The following is a 21813-nucleotide window of genomic DNA, read 5'->3' on the forward strand; positions in this document are numbered from 1 at the left end:
AATGTGAGTTACACATTCATAACTTTTATATCTCATCAATTAGCAAGTGTAACTAGAAACTACACATCTAATTGGCATGTGTAACTGGTAGCTACACATCTAATTATCTCACTTGTGTAATTAAGAGTTACACATGTATCTAATCAGTCTAATAATCAGTATTATCCTACCTTTTTACAACCAAATATACATGGGATGAACTACAAAGATATACATGGGAGGGGATTAACACAAGCAGAAAAACAACTCAGAGAGAAATTCTTTCTACAGAATGGTGGTTTGCTATTAAAATAGTAAATAGGCTCACATGAAGGTGGCATTGCAAAAGCTACTACCTGTCCAACCATTTTGTAATCTGGAGATAATTCATCATTATTATACCTTGTCTGAGGCATGATATTGAGATCTAAATGTGGTTTTCAAGAATTATTATCTCATATGAAGGACAAATGATTAAGTCAACAGGGTTGAGCTTTTATCTCTGAGGTGGAAAAGACACACTATTCCCATAAATATGAATCCCATGCTTCTTACGAGACAATGCATCACGCTGAAAATTGCAACACAGTAGTCAGTACCATACAATACAAGATCCCTAAAAATTTCAAAGTGAAAACCAAAATCAATATCCGAATCTAAAAGCAATGAAAGAAGACAGAAATGGAAGGAATTCAGCACCAGAAACAACCACTACTCAAAGTTCTGGTTCTAATTCTACTACTTCTTCCTTTTTTTACCACAGTCTCATTAGATTTCACACTGAATCTAGCAAAATCATCAGCACCTTCCTAGTGTAATTGGTAGTTACACATGCATTTTCCTAGTGTAACTAAGAGTTACACATGCATTTTCCTAATGTAACTGAAAGTTACATATGCTTAATTTGACCAATATCCTCGCCTACACTCCCATATATGTTACTAAATGTTATACAAAGTTACAGGCTCAACAGAATAGATATAATACTCGGCAATTCCACCACTACCTCCTAATCTGACTCCTCTATGTAATCCTCCACCACTCACACTACCTCCAACTACAATACCACCTTTAGCACCACCGCCTCTTATGAACTAGAGAATATCTTTTATATTAATAATTATACCAACACAACATCAAAATTCCAAGATTCATACCCTTGCAGAGTAATTTCTAAGTTTCAAATTACCCATACACATTAATGAAACAACACGTAACATGACATATTACTATATATGTGTACACAAAATACACCTATTCATAAAAAATGCTGAAAATAAAACAAGTTATGTCATATAAGAAAGCAGGAATCAGCTTGCTTACCACTGACTTCAAATCCTCCTATGTTAAGAGTTAGGGTATCCATCTTAGGAGATGTATAAGTTCAGATTGATTTTAAGTAAATGAAAATTATCTTATCTGTTTAAGCAATACTGTTGATAAAACTTCAACACTCGAGTCTGTTGAAGGACGAACTTCAAGACATACATCTTTGTATTCCTCTGTTCTGCACAAAACAACATAAAACTCTGTGAATTCCTTTTCCCTACACAAAACTAGTAGTGTAAGCCAACAATTAACATAAAATGGATGCACAATCACCTTATCTGAGGCATGTAATTGAGATCTAGAATGTGGTTTTCAATAATTATTATGAGGATATTTCTTTATCATGCTAATTTGATATGTATAGAAAGTTATACAAGCTATCTGGATGTGTAGAGAAAGTTTACACAAGCTAATCGGTTGTGTAGATGCAAGTTACACATGCAAATTGGATGTGTAGACGCAAGTTACACATGCAAATTGGATGTGTAGATGAAAGTTACACATGTTGTGCATAATAATCACATAACAAAATTCTTTGATTTGTGATTCTTATTCACAATTTCATCTTGTTTTGAAATTGTTACAGCTTCAGATATGCTCAAACAAATTGAACAACAACAATTAATGATAAATTTTTTTTCATATCTACTCACCCAACATAAGTATATGCGTATTCTCACAATAGTGAATGAATTCACCTTCTTCCTTACATCTTGCATCTGAACAGAAGCAACATCTTCATCAATTGACTCCTGTTTTCAAATCCAGCGCAAAGAAATCTATAAAATCAACAAATCAGATCAAGTAGAAAAAAATTTAAACTATATCGTTTACCAAAATATTAAATGGGTAACACAGATTCACACACGAGGATTACAAATCTGGAGTCTGATTTTCAATCAGGTAAATGATAGAATAGATCAACGGATTCTCTACGAAGAACCCTAAAAGTTTTGGAAACTCTTTTTCAAATTTTTTTCGAAATTTCTAACTCAAAATGAAGAGAAATAGAAGGCGAAAGTAGATCTGAATGCTAATCATAAATCAGATAATAAAACAGAACTGAAATCGAAGTTTTAGGTTTCGAAATCTTAATAAAAAATTTCAAAACTAAAACATGAAAAAAATGAAAAGGATACAACAAAAGAAACTTATCTTTTATTTAGTCTTTGTTGATTAAATCTTCAGAGTTCTTCGTTGATGACGAATTTACTCAATTATTCTCCATTACAAGCACAAAAACTCCATTAAAATTCAAGATCTAGTGAGAACTTGATGTGTTTTTCACTGGATTTGTTGTTTGAACGATTGATTAGCTATGTGTCGATCTCGATTTAGGTTTGTGTTGTCTAATCAGTTGCATGTAATTTAAGTTTTGAGATCTCTGAAAGTAGCTGAAGAAGGATGGAGAGAGAAAGAAAATCTAAAAATGAAAAACTCTCATGATTTTTCTCTTGTATATATTCAAAAGGGTAGTGTTGTCATTATTAAAATTCGTAATAATTAATTATGGGCCAGATCTGAAGAAAATTTGATATTTTAGGCCTAGTAATAGCATTTTCCTAAAGTATGGAGTTGACAATGAAGGATCCATTTTGTGGGGCTTCTATATATTGAACCCATATAGTAGGGGGTTCTAGTATTTTTCACATTCTATTATGATAACCAACGGGGATTAGTTCAGTTGGCCAGGGGTCGAACTCGCAATCCAAATTATAGGTTAGGGGTTCGATTCCCGTGTTGTCTGATAAAAAAAGATTCAATTGCAATAATAGTGTATATTATTTATTAATTATCACTCCCTACATCTGCAAAAGAGGTTATATTATTTTCGCATAAACATAATTGTATTTTTATTTCTGTCTCAAGTTTTTTTTTCATTAGGAAAGATTTTATAAATTAAAAAGAAGTTAACAAATTATTTAGATCTGGTTGGATGAAATTTCTTAACCAAACTGGTAGATTTATTTCCCATTCTTTTTTTTTTAATAGAAAAATAGGTTTCCCTCATGTTACATAAGACAAAGTTCTATGATCTCCATAGTTTAAGGTTCTGTGAACCATTACATATTGATTTCAATTCTGAATATTCAAAAAAGTTAAGATTTCCCACAAGGCATAGCCTGTCCAAGCATGTTTAATTGAGAATTTGTTACAAAATGCTGAAATATTAGTTGCCAAATTAAAGTTGATCTCTTAACTAGAGCAAAAGAGTTAACTATGAAATTGATGCCGAATTCAGTGTTGTTGCGGAAATCCCCACTGACCTTGTAGGTTCCGAATTACTTCTGAAGGTAATCGTATGTCCACTCCACTCTGTGGCCCATTTGAATGCTGCTTCAGCCCCTTCTATCTCCAGTTGCTCTGTTGTTGTTGCTGTAGAATACATCCCCCTGGCTTCTCTGGTATTTCCAGTGAAACCACACAAAGTCAGCCCTATTCCCGACTTAGCATCACAATTCATCATAGTTATAGCTATGTTGATTTGTATATCCATTTTTTTTGGTGTGTCCTCCGTCTTGGTCACTTTCAGCGTTTCATCATTCAAGGGGTTATAATAGAGAGTTTGCATTATGTTGTGCCCATGGTTATTCACTGTCAGGTAGCTGTTCACATATTTTACAATATTATTGGCTATAATAACACTGTTTTGGCTTTCTTTTTCAAAAGTTATTTTGCATCTCGCCTTCCAAATATGCCAAAACATAAAACCTGCCATTTTATACCATAATTTCCTATATTCGGGTTTTCAAAGCTATTGTTCAACCAATCATGAAAAGTAGCAGTACCATTACAAATAAACTGCATATCAAAGTTTAGGTGCATCCACACCTGGACAACAAAATTACATTCCAGAAATAAGTGAGTTAAGGTTTCTTGTCCATTGTTACACATCTTGCAGGTTGTGTTAATGTTTGGAATTACAGTTGCGACTCTCATACTATTGGACAGTATCGAGTGCGCTGCTTTCCAAATGAAAATCTTAACAAAAGGTGTAATGTTCATTCTCCAAATGATGTTCCAATCTTGGGTTGGGTCTCCTATTGAGTTGATACGGTTGTAAAGCGATTTAACTGTGAATTTGCCTGTACTATTAAGGTTCCAATGTGGGATGTCATCTCTGTCCGCAGTAGGAATGTTTATATTCCTGATTTTTTCAACTAAGCTGTTTTCGAAACACTTTTTTAACTTGGCAACATCCCATTCTTTAGAAGGAGTTAGGAGATAGCTCACTTTAGCCAAAATTTATCAAGTTTGGTTTATGGTAAGGAGGTGTGGTGTCCGGAATCCAAAAATCCTCCCAAATATCTATATTTGTGTCATTTTCTAGCTCCCAAAAGCTATTAGTTTTTATTTGTTGAATACCAGTCAACAATCCTTTCCAGATCCAACTATCCCTTCTATTAGGGATGGTGTTTATGTGGAGAATATCCTTGTTTGGATAGTACTTTGCTTTAAGAATAGTAGCACAAAGCGAGTCTGGTTGTTCTTTCAACCGCCATCCCATTTTAGCTATCATATCTAAGTTGAAGTGTTTAATGTTTTTTTATCTCCAAACCCCCTTCTTTGAGGGATTTAGAAATACAGTCCCAATTTTTAAGAAATACTTCTTTCTTACCTTGGGCATTTAAACCTTTTTCATTTTTTCCCCACCAAAAGTTTCTTTGAATTTTGGTTAGGTTGTTGCAAACTTTTACCAGTATCTTAAAACAGTTCATTTGATAAACATACAACGATGAGGTTACATTCTTTATCATTACTGTTTTGCCGACATTATTCAGATTAATGTCATTCTAACTTTGGACTCCATGTTCCATCTTTTCAAGCAAAGGTGCAAACCAAGTGATCTTAGATGTATTAGTGAATAAAGGCGAGCCTAAATATTTATCATTTAGAGGAATAGCCTTTACTCCCAAGATCTGTTTCACCTTTTGTCTAATGTCTGTTTCAGTTTTTGGGATAAAAAAAACCCCTGATTTATTAGGTTTATTAATTGGCCCGAAGCTAAACCAAAGTCTTTAAACATCTTAACCAGATTATCACAAGTTTTCTCGCTGACTTTACAGAAAAGTAAGCAATCGTCGACAAACAATAAGTGGCTAACTGAAGGTGCTTTGTGAACAATTCTGATACCTTTTATCAAACCAGTATTCTCGGCATGGGTAATTGTTCTGGAGAGAGCCTCCATACATAACAAGAATAAGTAAGGGGAGATAGGGTCCCCCTGTCTCAAGCCCCTAGTGGGTTTAAAAAACTTAGTAGGAGACCCATTAATGAGGACTGATAATGTAGTTGTAGAGATGCATTGGTGTATTAGATTACACCACTTCTCATTGAAGCCAAATTTAGACATTATTTGAAGCAAGAAAGTCCATTCGACTCTATCGAATGCCTTCGACATATCAATTTTCAGACTCATAAATCCTTTTTTTGATTTGGAGTTTTGCATCTTGTGGATAATTTCATGTGTTATAGTTATATTTTCAGAAATCTGCCTTCCAAGAATGAAGGCATATTGAAATGGTGAAATCATTTTTTCAAGGAGCTTTTTCATTCTCCCTGCCATTAGTTTAGAGATAATTTTATAAGTGGTATTAGCCAATGCTATAGGTCTACACTCAGTCGGAGTGGTAGGATTTAGAGTTTTTGGGATTAAGGAGATGAAAGAGGCATTCATTTCCTTAGAGATGTTCCCAGAAACAAAAAAAGTTTGGATCATTTTGACTAGGTCAGGCCCAACGATGTCCCAATTTTGTTGGAAAAAATTTGGCGGGAAGCCATCTGGGCCTGGACTTTTGTCAGGATCCATCAAAAAAATAACATTTTTTGTTTCAGTCTCTAAGGGAGTGATGCAAAACATATCATTATCACTCTGATTTATGCAAGTAGGAATAAGATTTACCATATTTTGATCTATGTCAGGTTTAACAGTTGTAGCTATTTGTTGAAAATGTTTTGTTATACAATCTGCGATATCAGTTTTGTTGTCTAGCCATTCATTTGTTTCAGACTTAAGAATTTCAATTCTGTTTCTACGAAACCTTTGTTTAGCCTTACTATGGAAATATCTTGTGTTTCTATCCCCTAGAGTTATGTTTCTTTCCAGAATTTTTCTTTTATGGCATACCACATAGCTAAATCCTTTCTAAGTTTACATAAGTCAGTAGATTTGCTGGGGTAACCAATCCTTTGATTAGTTTTATCTAATTCTTTCTTAATATTCTCAATATTGCTATGTATGTTACCAAAAGTATGTTTATTCCAAAGTTTTAGGATGTGTTTAACAGAAGCAAGATTTCTGTTTATTTTATGTGCCGGAGAACCCTGCACTCTGAGATCCCAATTCTCCTGAATCAGGGGCTTACATTCCTCGTGTTTCATCCACTCGCCAAAGTATCTGAAGGGAGGAGTCCCTTCATTCCAGTGGTTGTAAGTGTTTAATCTAATTGGAACATGATCAGAGGCTAGAGGTCCTAGATGTTTTATGCTTGAATTTGGAAATTTTTTGTTCCACTTAGAGTTTACTAAACCCCTATCAAGTCTCTGTTTAATGTTTTCCGTACCATCCCTATGATTGTTCCAAGTATAGGTATAACCAGAGAATCCCAGGTCCATTAACTCACATTTGTTTATAAGATTATTAAATATTCTAGCCTCATTTCTTTTAAACGGAAAGTTGCTATTTTTTTCTTCTTCGTGAAGCGCTACATTCAGGTCTCCAATGACTATCCATGGAGTTATCATATTAACAGACATGTCTTCAATAATTTTCCAAGAATGCAGTTTATGTGGCCTATATGGACTCCCATAAAAACATGTGATAGTCCAGGTACTATTGTTTTGATGGTTTGTGATCATAGCATTTATGTGGTTAAAGACAGAATCTTTAATTTGTAAATCTACATTACTTTTCCATAAGAGACAAAGACCTCCTGCGTTTCCTCCAGGAGAAACCAGATGATAATTATAGACATTCATTCGTTTTAGTATGGTAATCATTTCCTTGTTTTGTTGCTTGGTTTCCGACAAGAAGAGAATATTAGGATTCTCCTTGCTTAAAGTGTCCACCAAGCTGTTTTGGGAGTCATGTTTACCTAATCCCTGGCAGTTCCAAGATATAAAATTAATGAACTGCCAGAAATAAGATATCACAGGATAATTTCACTAGGACTATACAGATATAAATCTTATAATGGAAACCTAGTTTATCAGCAAGCTTTCTAATCAGAGAGATTATAATTAATAGAGAACCTAAGAAATGTAAGTTACTGCTTTTGATATTACCATAGGCTATATCCTTACAATACATCACATAATAATTGAAAATGAGCATACCATTTTGAGTGGACCATGCTACTATCCTAGTTTCAGTGAAGTTATTTCGAATCATATTTACCAAGTAATTCCGAATAATACTAGGTTTTAGGAATAGAGTCGTGGTGTGACGAGATCATCCTCGTGACAGTTTATATAAGAGTGCAATTTTTAGCCTTTGAATTTTACATCATACATCTCTAAGTAAAAAATCTCAAGGCAATATTTAGGAAATAAATCTGTACCAAGAAAAGAAAAAAAATTGTCTGCTTTACTTGTACATCTTTGAATCTAATGTGATTTGTTTCTTAGTCCCTTAAAAACACAGCTTAGTGCTCGGCACTTGAGAACGAATAGTTGAACTTCAAACGTCAGTGATCATGGGTTACATGATCACATGAACTCAAAGCACACACCCAGATATTCTTCCCTTCAAATTGCTGGTGTGATAGCTATAAGATCTGCTTTAGCCAGTCCGTTTTGGCACCTTCATAAATCATAATTGTATAAAACAGAAGTACTGTACGTAGCCAAGAACAACTTGGGTTTCTTCCTTTTTCCAAGGAAGGTACATTTTCATGAGCAGCTCATAATGGATACTGTCTTTCATTTTACGTTCTATATGAATCGATTGTATGAACTAATAGTAATACCCACCCACATTCTCTTGTTATCTTTAGATGGTGATTTTTGTTTTTTTGATTCCCATTATCTATCTAACTATCTTGCCGATATTCACCTAATCTTAGATAACTAATTGACCAGTTAGTTTTATCTCTCGATTGCTTTTCCGAACGGCTTAAGGCTCTGGCTCTTCCCCGCTACCTCTTACTGCTTGCACCTCTCTGCTGTCTTCACCTCTCTGTTAGCATCAGAAACAAATCCATGCTGCAACGATCCCTTAATAATGTGGATCTAATAATGTGGAGATATCTATTTTGCTCTCTAAGCTTTTCTAGATGGACTAAGAAGCAAATTAAAAAAAATCAAGGATGTAAATGATAATAAATATAATGAAAAATAATAGATATATTTTTATTTCCTAAATATTACTTCGGGATGTGTATATATCTGTGATATCAAATCGAATGGTAAAAAGTACATCCTTATATAAACTGTCACGAGGGTGACCTCATCACAACACGACTCTTTAGGCATACCTCTTTGGTTGTGATTGCTTCCAAGCTTTCTGCATTCCTAAAAGACCTGTTTTGGAGCTCTCTATTTCCTCTATCGTCTTAGACATCAGATTCTCAGTTTGGGTCAGTAGAATGGTTTGAGAATTTCCTGGAAACCCTTGTTTTCTCAGCATCTTCCTTTTTTTCCGGTTGTAGCAAATGGTACCTGGTATCAGAGGGTAATGCATTAGACTAGATAGAGATTTTAAATGCCTTTTGCAGGATTTTAAAAACTTCATAAATTTGATTTGAGATACACGGATAAATAGCAATGTAAAAATCAGAATCAGAGAAACAATGGTTATTGGATAAACTAAAACGGCTAATTAAAAATCAATTTAAAGAGACAGATGGGATTGCAATTGAACCAGGGGAAAAGAAATTCAATTTCAAACAACCCAATATTGAGGAACAAGCCACAGAAAAGGAAATCAAATCCAGGAGTGCTCCCCCAAATTCAAAGAAAAATCTTTGATTGGAAAAACAAGGGGAAGAAAATCAAGACAAATATTGTTAACACTAGCAAAAATCAAAAACTAAATACTCTTAGAACACAACACAACTCAGTATTTAGGTTATAGAACGGAAGCTCTTAAAGCAGGTTATTAATTTAAGAACTAAAGCAAGCAAATCTATATAATTATCTAACAAATTGAGATAAGACACAGGTCATAAGAGATTCGAAAGTTTCTGATGCTTCGAACAAGAGCCAAAAACTTTGAATAATTGAATCCCAAATAGAAATTTTCCCATTCTTGATGAAGAAATAAACTTTTAGCAAACTCGCGGATTTCATCAGCTACATTATTTCTGTTTCCACGAGAGTAAATACTAGATTACTGCTGCAGCAGTGAAGGCCGACGATGAAAGGGAACTGCTTTTTAATAAAATGATACTGAAATTGATCGATTTCAATCGATCTGATGGTTATTTTAAAGAAATTTGAACTGTGAATATGTTTGTTTAATGGTGTTTGACTGAAATCTGTAATCAATTTGATTGATGATCCCAAGTTTGAGCTTAATTTCATGAAATTGTGATTTCCAAAAAGCCAATTTCAGTTTCTCTGCACAAACATTGTGACGGACAAACTCACCATTTTTTCATCACTAAGGGACTCCTCCCTTTGGTCGTCGTCCAACAAACCAAGAACTGAGTTGTTTAAGAATAACTAAAAAAATCCGTAAACACAGTTTAAATTTATTCATTTGACCCCTAAGAGCTTTGATGACATTTCTGGCTCCAGTTAACCGCGTCAGAAAAAGAATGACTTTTTTGGGCACTACTCAAAAATGGCGGGGGACTACTCTTCATTTTTTGGGTGGATATTTGAAGTAATTTTGAGTCATCCCTTATCTAATTTCTTTTTTAATACCAAACTTGCCCTTGGTAATAAAATTAGTTAATGTATTGATTAGTGAGTTAATTAATGATTAGTGGGATTAAATTAATAATTTGATTTTCTTCAAAAGAAGAATTATTGAGAGGGAAAAGAAGAAGATGAAGATGATAATGAAGATGAGGGTTTTGGAAGAAAAAAAGTTATATCTTTTTCTTTAAGAGCCACAACAAGAGTATGATGTTTTGGGTACTCACGGGTACTTCAAATTTAGTTAATGGAGTTTGAATTGGCCAAAAAATTCCTAAAAATGAACAATTTACAAATTGATTTCGGTTTGGTTAACAAAGTTCGGCTACGACATTTGAAGAACAGGTAGCCGAACTCATCTGCAAGTGTAGTTCGGCTAATGTTTCTAAAAACACAGGTAGCCGAACTCAGCTTTAATGGAGTTTTTTCTTTCAGAGAAAAGTTCGGTTAGGAGAGAAAAATCGCGACGTAACCGAACTAAAAGTTCGGATGGGAAAACAAAATGAAAAAATTTGCGACGTAGCCGAACTCAATATATAGGTTTTCAGAGAAAAGTTCGGTTAGGAGAAAAAAATTGCGACGTAACCGAACTAAAAGTTCGGCTAGGAAAAAAATTTGCGACGTAACCAAACTTATCTCTGAAAGAAAAACCTCCATTAAAGTTGAGTTCGGCTAGTTCGACGAAGTTTTTCAGATAATTCCTAGCCGAACTTCTCTCTGCAACTTCAATTTTCAACTCATTTTGATGATTGCTTCTCATTTTTTCAACCAAAAACGAATGATGATTAATGGGTTTGTTATAATTTTGATTTTGATTTGTTAATGATTTAAGTTAAGTTATATATAGAGGTGGCTGTGGTGGTGGTTCGAGGTGGTTGGTGGTGGTGGTGTTCGGTGGTGGTAGGTGGTGGTGAGCGGCGGTGGTGATGGGAGGAGGTGGTTATATATATAGGTGGTGGTGATGGGAGGAGGTGGTTAAATACATATAGGTTAAGGGTAGGTTAGTCATTTCCACATTTTAGGACACTCCTTATAATTATAGGGTAGACATTTTATCACTTAGTAGTCCCCGTCATTTTTGAGTAGTGCCCAAAAAATCGTTCCAGAAAAAGAAGCGTCTTCCGAAAAAGCGTCTTCCAGACATTGCTCGGTAGTCGGAAGATTGGGCCGAATTTCAGAAGGGACTCATTTACCAACCGTAGTCAAGTATCCAACAACTTTTTTTTTGTCCAACAACTACCGTACTTACCATTCAACTCTCAAAATTCTCAGTCTGATCATTCCCTTCTCGAATTATTCCTTCCATGCTACTTGGAGCTTTCATACCTTTCTCCCTTCTTCTTCCAACCAAACAGAAACCCTAATTTTTATTATCTTTCGAACCCTACAACCTTGTCAACAGACGCAACAACAACCAAAAAACAAAAACCCGTTCCAGAATCCCCAATTTTCAATTTTAACTCTGTTGTATCTGATGGAGAATTCAACTCAAGAATCAAATTTAGAAAATGCATTTACTTATGATTCCCCGTACCCAATTTATGCCATGGTGTTTTCTCCATCATCAACAACTTCTTCTTCATCCAACAAAACCCATAGAATTGCAGTTGGTAGTTTCATAGAACATTTCAACAATAAAGTAGAAATTATATCATTTGATGAAGAAACCTCAACTTTCAAAACAGACCCAAATCTTTCTTTCGAACATCAGAATACTCTAACAAAACTAATGTTTTGTTGGATATTTTCAAGGTTTGACGCTACGCAGAGTTATACGGTGATCGACCTGACCGGTTAGGTCGTGGGGGGTCTAAGGGCAACGCCCCCTGGCAGAGTCCGAGACAACGTCTCGTGGATTTTTTTTTCTGGTTTTACTTTGTAAAACCTAGAAGTTTCCATTCAAAATTGAACAGACACGTCTCTTCCCATAAGCCACCATTAATGGCTTTTGGAAGCGTCTGTTGGTGATGAAACGACACTACCAACAGGCATGAATATCACTATAAGTACTGAAGATGTTCTCCCATTCCAATACATCAAAAACAATTTGTTTTCTTATTCTCTAAAAAGCATCATCAGAACCTTATACAGTGTGATTTTTGGTCGGGTCAAGGAAGTACAATCCTTGAATTCGATTACGGTGTTAGGGCTTCATTGAATCCTGAAGGCATAATTCGAGAGACCGTTTGTACTCGCCAAATTTATTGGGAAAGGTCGAATTACGGTGAGCTCTAAAAGAATGAAAAGAGCCTTGAAGTCAGGGGTACACCATTTTCTGTTTCTGTTTTCATCCTCTTGTTTAACCCAAAATTTCCAACAATTTTAGACAATAAGTTTCTGACAATGGAGGGTGAATATTCAAATTCCAATGTAACTGCTCAATCTCTGCAAGTGATAAACCAAACCCTAACTCGATTGGAACGTTTTGATGGTGATAATTTTACTCGTTGGCAAGAGACTGTGACGCGTCAGGAAGATGATTTTATGTGTCGTGGTCATATCTTGAACGCCCTGGGAACTAGTGTTTACAATTCCCATCGAAGTATTTTGTCTGCAAAGGAATTATGGACTACGCTTGAAAACAAATACAAGATTTCTGAAGCAAGCAACAAGAAATTCCTGATTTGCAACTTCATGGATTTTAAAATGGTTGACAGTAAGTAAATTATTTCCCAGGTCAGTGAACTTTTACTCATTGTTAATCATCTTAAGGATGCTGGAATTGAACTTGTTTCTGCCTTTATTGTCAGAGTCATTATTTCTCATCTTCCTCCTTCTTGGAATGGTTATAAGAAGAAACTTAAGCATGCTGAGACTGACTATGATTTAGAAGGTTTACAGCGTCATCTTCGTATAGAAGAGGACTCTCGTAAACGAGAAATTAAGGATAGTCAGCAAACTGAGGATCATTCTAAGGTTAACAGTGTAGATTTTTCTAAGACACCAAATGCTTTGAAACCTAATAATGATACTCAGTTTAAGAAGCAACATCCCAACAAGAAGAGTAAGAAGAAGGGGCCTTGCTTCTTCTGTGATAAACCCGTCCATCCTGCTCGTGACTGTCGTCTCAAAAAGAAACAACAAGGACAGAAAAAGGAGGCAAATATGGTCGATGACAAACTTGTTATTGTAGTGCAAGCCGCCAACGCCGTTTCTAACAATGAGAGTGGATGGTGGTACGACAATGGTTCAACTGTCCATATCTGTAAAGACAGGCATCTTTACAAGACATATGAATCGGTTACTGGCGAAGGAAATGAAGTTGTCTCTGCAAAGAACTTACACAGCAAAGTGATTGGAAAAGGCACTATTGATCTCTCCTTTACTTCGGGAAATACTGTTACTCTTACTAATGTATTACATGTCCCTGACATTGTGAAAAACCTTGTTTCTGGAGACCTCGTTATGAAGGCCGGATTCAAGACGACTTATGAGTCTAATAAGTTTGTATTGTCCAAAAATGGTGTATTTGTTGGACAAGGATATGCTTGTAATGGGATGATTAAGCTTAATTTAATAAATAATGGTTCTGCTTATACTATTGACTCCGTTGATTTATGGCATGGTAGATTAGGATATGTGAATTATGGTTCCCTTAAAAAACATGAGAAAATTTAGGATTAATTTCTGATTGCAATTTTAATAATATCTCTAAGTGTGAAATATGTGTGCAAGCAAAAATACATAAAATTTCCTTTAAGTCTGTAGTTAGAAATTCTTCCTTGCTTGAATTAGTACATAGTGATGTTGGTGATTTAAAAAATCATGTGACTCGTGGTGGAAACAAATACTATGTTACTTTTATTGATGATTGCACTAGATATACATATACTTACTTGATGAAATCTAAGGATGAAGTCTTTGATATGTTCAAAATATACAAAGCAGAAGTAGAGACACAATTAGGACAGAAAATTAAAATTTTAAGTTCTGATCGTGGTGGTGAGTATTTTCCTAATGAATTTAAATTGTTTTTTCAAGAGCATGGTTTAATTCATCAATTTACTGCACCTTATACACCTCAACAAAATGGTATTGTGGAAAGGAAAAATAGAACGTTGGTTGAGATGGTTAATGCTATGCTTATTAGTTCTAATTTGCCTAATTCCTTGTGGGGTGAAGCTATGTTATCTGCATGTTATATTTTGAATAGAATTCCTTTGAAAAAGAAGAATGTTTCTCCCTATGAATTGTGGTTTAATAGGAAACCAAATTTGAGAAGACTTAAAGTTTGGGGTTGCTTAGCATATGTTAGGAAGCCTGATCCTAAAAGACCTAAGTTAGGAAATAGGGCGTATAAATGTGTTTTTGTAGGTTATTCACTTAACAGTATTACTTACAGATTTTTAATCCTTGACACTTTTGAGATTATAGAATCTGTAGATGTGGAATTTTTTGAGAACTTGAATAGCAATAGTTCCCAAATGCAACCCATAGAAAACTCATTGTTACCTAGTCTAGAATATATAGAGACTAATAACAATGATGAACATTCTGCTCCTAACATAGAAGATATTTCTGAAAGTATAGAAGATATCGAACCTAGAAGAAGTAAGAGAGCAAGGAAAGCGAAAAGCTTTGGTCCAGAATGGGTACAATATCTTGTAGAAGGTAGTAAGAATGAAATTATTAGTATGACTAGATATGTAATGCATGTTGATGATGACCCTAAAACTTATGCTGAGGCAATGAGTTCCAGAGATGCTATTTTCTGGAAAGAGTCTATCAATGATGAAAAGCATTCACTTTTGTCTAATGGTACTTGGATATATTGTGATTTACCTCCTGGCATAAAGCCTATAGGATGTAAATGGGTATTCGAGAGAAAAATGAATGCAGACGGTTCCATTGATAAGTTCAAAGCCAGACTAGTTGCTAAGGGTTATAAACAACGACATGGAATTGACTATTTTGATACATATGCTCCTGTTGCTCGCATCTCATCTATTCGTTGTTCAATTGCACTTGCCTCTACACAGAAGTCAATTATACATCAAATGGATGTCAAAACCGCCTTTCTAAATGGTGATTTAGAAGAAGAGATATATATGGAACAACCCGAAGGTTTCATATTTCCAGGCCAAGAAAAGAAGGTTTGCAAGTTGGTAAGATCTCTTTATGGCTTGAAGCAAGCTCCCATGCAATGGCATGAGAAGTTTGACAAAGTAGCTTTGTCACATGGTTTTGTTGTAAATGATGCTGATAAATGTATCTATAATAAGCATGATAGTTCTGGATGTGTGATTCTCTGTTTGTACGTTGATGATATGCTTATTTTTGGATCCGACATATCTCGTGTGGAAGAAACAAAGAAGTTTCTTAACTCTAACTTTGATATGAAGGACTTAGGGGAGGTTGATGTGATCTTGGGAATCAAAATCCTAAGAAAGGGAGATGAGTTGGTTTTAACCCAATCTCATTACATTGAGAAATTTCTCAAGAAGTATGGTCATTTTGATGACAAACCAGCCCCTACTCCTTTAGAACCTACTATAAAGTTAATGAAGAACACTGGGCGTACTCATGCACCACTTGAGTATTCTAGTATTATTGGAAGTCTTATGTATGCTATGCATTGCACAAGACCGGACATATCTCATATCGTGGGATTGTTATGTCGTTTCTCAAGTAACCCAGGAGTTGAACACTGGAAAGCAGTTTCAAGAGTTTTGGCTTACTTGAAAGGAACCATTGACTATGGTTTGCATTATAACGGCTATCCCGCTGTATTAGAAGGATACAGTGATGCTACCTGGAACAATGTAGAATTCAAATCCAAGTCGACTAGTGGATGGATATTTACATTAGGAGGTGCTGCTGTGTCTTGGAGTTCCAAGAAGCAGACCTGTATTTCTGACTCAACAATGTTGTCAGAATTGATAGCGTTAACCGATGCATGTAAGGAGGCGGAATGACTTAGAAACTTACTTGTTGAAATCCCATTTTGGAAGAAGCCATGTCCAGCGGTCTTGATTAATTGTGATAATCAAGCAACTATTTATAATGTCTCTAACAAGACTTATAATGGAAAGTCAAGACATGCAAGTCTTAGACATCAAATGGTAAGACAATTACTCAAAAGAGGAGTAGTTGCAGTGAACTATATTGAAACAAGTAAGAACTTGGCAGACCCATTTACAAAAAGTCTACCAAAGGCAGTGGTTTCAATAAAGTGTAATGAAATGAGACTAAGGTCTGTGAATGAAGTTTGATCTCCCATAACAGAAACCCAACCTATGTTTTGGAAAGGATAAACAAGGTTCAATGTGGTACCAACAAGTTATGAAGGTGATTATGGAGCACTAATACAAAACTTCCCATTTCTAATTAGTGCTGGTTTTCTGCAAGAAAACAGGATGGATGAAAATCCTTAATAAGTCTAACTTTTATCACAAGGTGTCTCGCAGAAATACCTTTGAGACTTACCTATATGGGTATGGAAATCAGGCCGTTTCTTAAGAGAAGAAGACCGTTCTCTAAAGAAGACTCATGAATCCAGGATTTAAGCACATGTCCATTAATGTGCGAGCTACAGAACACACTATTCTCAGAAATCAATATGTGTTGAAATTCCGGTTTTATCATTAGGGGTACTTGGTTCAAGACTAGTTTCACCACTGAACCTCGATAAGGCTTTGAATTTCTTACACTAAGTGAAGGTTCAAATCCAAAATATACCTATCATTTATGTATTGGTTTCAACGATGATGCTTATTTCCCAAACTAAGCGTGAACTACGTTGACTTGATCCCACTCGGGTACGTAGGCAGTCACTTTAGTGATGCAGCCACTCTGATTTATTTATTTTATTTTTATTTTTTACTTTGTGTTTTTGTGTTTTTCTCATTTTTGAAAATAGGGGGAGAATGTTGGATATTTTCAAGGTTTGCCGCTACGCAGAGTTATACGGTGATCGACCTGACCGGTCAGGTCGTGGGGGGTCTAGGGGCAACGCCCCCTAGCAGAGTCCGAGACAGCGTCTCGTGGAATTTTTTTTCTGGTTTTACTTTGTAAAACCTAGAAGTTTCCATTCAAAATTGAACAAACGCGTCTCTTCCCATAAGCCACCATTAATGGCTTTTGGAAGCGTCTGTTGGTGATGAAATGACACTACCAACAGGCATGAATATCACTATAAGTAGCGAAGATGTTCTCCCATTCCAATACATCAAAAACAATCTGTTTTCTTCTTCTCTAAAAAGCATCATCAGAACCTTATACAGTGTGATTCTTGGTCGGGTCAAGGAAGTACAATCCTTGAATTCGATTACGGCGTTAGGGCTTCATTGAATCCTGAAGGCATAATTCGAGAGACCGTTTGTACTCGCCAAACTTATTGGGAAAGGTCGAATTATTGTCTAAAAGAATCGAAAGAGCCTTGAAATCAGGGGTACACCATTTTCTATTTCTGTTTTCATCCTCTTGTTTAACCAAAATTTCCAATATGTTTAACCCAAGCCCCAATTCTAGTAATCTCTTAGCCTCCTCTGGTGATTATCTAAGACTTTGGGATATTAAAGGAAATTCGGTTGAACCCAAATCGGTTCTTGATAATAGCAAATCAAGTGAATTTTGTGCACCAACCTCATTTGATTGGAACGAATTAGACCCAAATAGAATTGGTACATCAAGCGTAGATACAACTTGTACAATTTGGGATATTGAAGGAGGTATCGTCGAAACTCAACTCATTGCTCATGATAAAGAGGTTTATGATATTGCATGGGGTGAAGTTGGGATTTTTGCTTCTGTTTCTGCTGATGGGTCTGTTAGAATTTTCGATTTAAGAGATAAAGAACATTCCACTATTATTTACGAAAGTCCATTACCTGATACTCCATTACTTAGATTAGCTTGGAACAAACAGGATCTACGATATATTGCAACGACATTAATGGACAGCAACAAAGTTGTGATTATGGATATCAGGTAAAGCACCATTGCATTTTCAGCTTTTACTAAATTTGTTTTGTTTATTTGTATGCGGGTTTCAAATGAAGGAGGAGTTTTTATTGCCTATGCTCTAATAAGGAGCATTATGCAGCCATCAAACTATAGCTAGCTCATAAGAAGCATGGGAACAATATCATTTCTATTGTTTATTGAGTCTTGAACTCCTAAGTGACTTCCAATGTCTGTTTCTGGTACTGAACTAACTGCTTGCTTATAAAGCTCAAACTGCTAGGGATAGAGCTACCTTGTGTAACTTACATTAATTACGTGGATCTAATGGAACTTCACATTTATCCAAAACGTTACTCAATAAGATCCTAGTTTATGTTTACACTATTTTACCAATGAGAATAGTATTTATTCGTCTACTCCTTCAAATGGATTCTCATCTCCCTCCCTACTGGATCCTAAAGAAGGTAGTTCTGTAGCTATTTTAGCAAGTAGGGTTTGGAGAGATTTTTCAGTTAGTTTTTTGATTTGTTCTTTACACTTGCACGTATGCTATCAGGTCACCTTCCATGCCGGTAGCAGAACTAGATCGGCATCTAGCTAGTGTGAATGCGATTGCATGGGCGCCACAGAGTTGTCGTCATATATGTTCTGCTGGGGATGATTCACAGGCGCTTATTTGGGAGCTGCCAACTGTATCAGGACCAAATGGGATTGATCCAATACTTGCATATTCTGCCGGTTCAGAGATTAACCAGTTACAATGGTCAGCTCTTCAGCCCGACTGGATCGCCATTTCCTTTTCTTCCAAATTGCAGCTCTTGAAAGTTTGAGGTAAGCAAGTTTAGTTTGAAATCTACGAATGCATATGCATCTTTTGGACATACAAATGCTAAAGCTATTCAAAAAATGGGATCTGATTATTAATTTTGAACCTGGAAGTGGATAGAACAATTGATTAGTTGACTAAGAGATGGGGTTTAGCATGTCAAGAAATCTGGTCAATAAGCTTCATTAAGTTTCTTTGCTGTTTGGGGATGGAGTTCCCTTATTAAGTCTTTACAGCTACTGTAGGTATTCTGTTTAGTAACCTGTTTGCAACAAAACAGGTTTCTAAGAATTACTAGACATAAAGGAACCAAGTTAGCTTGTACTCTTTTTAATCTTTAAGAGTTTTGTCATCCTCTCTGAGAGGATGGTTTGGTCTTGGAGTTAGGACTCTACCTAATTTCATTAATAAAATTGAAGTTATGAACACTGTTCTTTACTTGGTTAGATTTCGCATTTTCGACTGAACTAAGTTTCAAGTTATGGATCTATTTTTCAAACTTATAGTTTAGCTATCTAAAGGAGCTTGATAAGGGGTACTCTTTTGTCTATATAGCAAGGTAAGGATTCTTCGTCCTAATTTGTTCTGTAGAGATCTAACTTACCGAATCCGTTTTTTGTTCATAGTTGGAAGTTCTTACGACATAATAGATCTCCACTATATTCGAGGAAAGGAAAGAAGTCTTTTCAAAGAGAGAAAAGTCCGCTTTTGGTATTAAACCGATGACCATTGCATTACAAATGTGATGCTCTAACCTCTGAGCTAAGCGGGCTCACATAACAGAAATTGTGTTGTAGATAGGAACTCAGTCAACTACTTAGCTCTTCAAAATGGACAATTATGAATAAAGAAATATGAACAACTGTTGTGCCACACCAGTTAGCCCTTAACCATTTGTACCAAGAATGGTTAAGTTTTTACCTAGGTTACTAATTTATTATATGCTGAAGACTTTTAGAATAACTTGGATATATGGCAATCACACATTAAGCATGATGTTGTTGGGATTATATTTGGTTGCAATCTGGTTAGTGGTGGATTCACTGGAATGCAGTAAGCTTAGACTCTAGGGAAGCATATGATATTGAATTTTCCGACTAAACAGAATGGTTAGCAATAAGCTGTAGGAGTTTCCCAGTAGTATAAATTATGGTTCGTTGAGAATGCACCGAGTGGAATCCTACATTACATGATCTGCCACACCAGTTATATTGTCTTGCAGCAGATGGCGGTACACTGCAACCTTATGATTTGTCAAGTTGGTAAATTACCTAATCAGAGCAGATGATTGTACTGTGTATAGATGGATGTTCTGCCAGAACAGTAACAAAATAGTTATACTGTAGACACTGTAGTGTGAAGTAGTAAAGAACGTGACTGAAATTTGTATCTTTCACAAGATTTAGCATGTTTCAAGTAGGCTCTTGTTTGGAGATGCATTCTATAACTGAATTCAGCTGTTTCTGCTCACAGTTATTTGTTTTTGCATGCTCGTGTGTCATTATCAATGCATATTCATTCTTTAACAATTTGAGATAAAATACCCGTGCATCACTGTTAAATCAAATAACTATAAGGTCAAGATTGTTTGGTAGGTGAGCCCCACACATGCGCTCATGTTTTCCGTGATATGAAAGTCTGTCTCTGAGGGTTAATAGAACTGTGAGAAAAAGACATATTGTGGACAACGATGTGAAGTGGTCCAAAGGAATAAAGCCGGGTATAGTGATTTGTCCCTTTTATAATCATGGCATGTTTCAAGAACGTAAGAAGGATTGGCATGTTTCAAGAACGTAAGAAGGATGTGAGATGCATTTTACATCTCCTGTGACAGTTAATTCTATTTTTACATGCTCATTAATCAACACAGGATTTTTGGGTTGTGAACACTTCGTGTTAATGGTCAACCTACGCAACCCTGGTAGTTATGATAGTAAATATCAAGTTTGCTTGGGGAGGTGAGCCCTATCAATGTGCTAGTCTTTTGCTTGGCATGAAATGGTACTTCTGAGTGTCATATAGGGTTCGGTTTAACGGCAATGAAAGCATAAATTAGTCCTTGGTGACCTTAGCTGGTAGCTGGTACATCACTATTTACTGTGTTGATAAATATAATATAACATGGTTTTGGAGTTTTAGCTGTGAGGCTCATGACATGCATTTCTTCTGTTTAATTCTGCATGGTCACTTTCCTGGGAATTCTTGAATCGTGCGTATAGACTGTTGGTGATTGAATTCTTTTACACATCATTGTATCCTATTTTGTTTTAACTGTAGTCAGAGGTGTCTTTCTACAAGAATAACTTAAAACTCACACTTAAATGTTTGTATGTTTTTATTCACCCGGAATTGAATCGTTAAGACCGTACATGCTTTCTTTACAGATCCAGTAGCAGCATTCAGATTAGAGGTCTAACACTGACACAATGCCTAAGAGTTCAAGTTTTTTGGGGAGCGACTATCGATTACCGTCTTAGGTGTTGGTTTAGTGAGGTCTTCACTATCAGAATTTAATTTTTGAGAAATTTAAAACACATTTGGATCTTAAAAACTGAGGATGGTTTGTTTTTCTCCCCTTTCAAATCTTAATGAGACTTGGGTGATTTTCGTTACAGCTCCATAGTTTTCCTTTGAATAAGATATGTTTAGAAAATAGAAATACCTAGTGGATTTTTTTAGAAAATATCTTAATGGATGATATTATACTTCCTCCGTAAGATCGATATTTCTTCATTATTTGCACAATTTTTGATATTAAACTTGCTCTCTCTTACTAATTGATTTGAGAGATACCATCTTCTACTATGGTTATCATCTCTTCTACAAAAGTAAAATGACAGAAAGAAAATTCATGCGACGTTTTTGTTTCACCAAAGATGTTTTCCATTGTACTTGAGATCCTCCACCAATAA

General features: G+C 35.5%; 1 protein-coding gene across 1 annotated transcript; it reads left to right on the top strand.

The window, feature by feature from the left end:
- Positions 1 to 11644: 11644 nt before the first annotated feature.
- Positions 11645 to 21608, top strand: LOC113292737 (protein TRANSPARENT TESTA GLABRA 1-like). Its single transcript, XM_026541606.1, has 4 exons — positions 11645 to 11905; positions 17606 to 18099; positions 18632 to 18906; positions 21286 to 21608. Exons 1-3 carry the CDS (start codon positions 11645 to 11647, stop codon positions 18903 to 18905), a joined length of 1029 nt encoding a protein of 342 aa, XP_026397391.1. The 3' UTR covers position 18906; positions 21286 to 21608.
- The last annotated feature ends 205 nt before the right edge of the window (positions 21609 to 21813 follow it).

Source organism: Papaver somniferum, chromosome 7, assembly GCF_003573695.1.
Source record: "Papaver somniferum cultivar HN1 chromosome 7, ASM357369v1, whole genome shotgun sequence".
Lineage (NCBI taxonomy): Eukaryota > Viridiplantae > Streptophyta > Magnoliopsida > Ranunculales > Papaveraceae > Papaver > Papaver somniferum.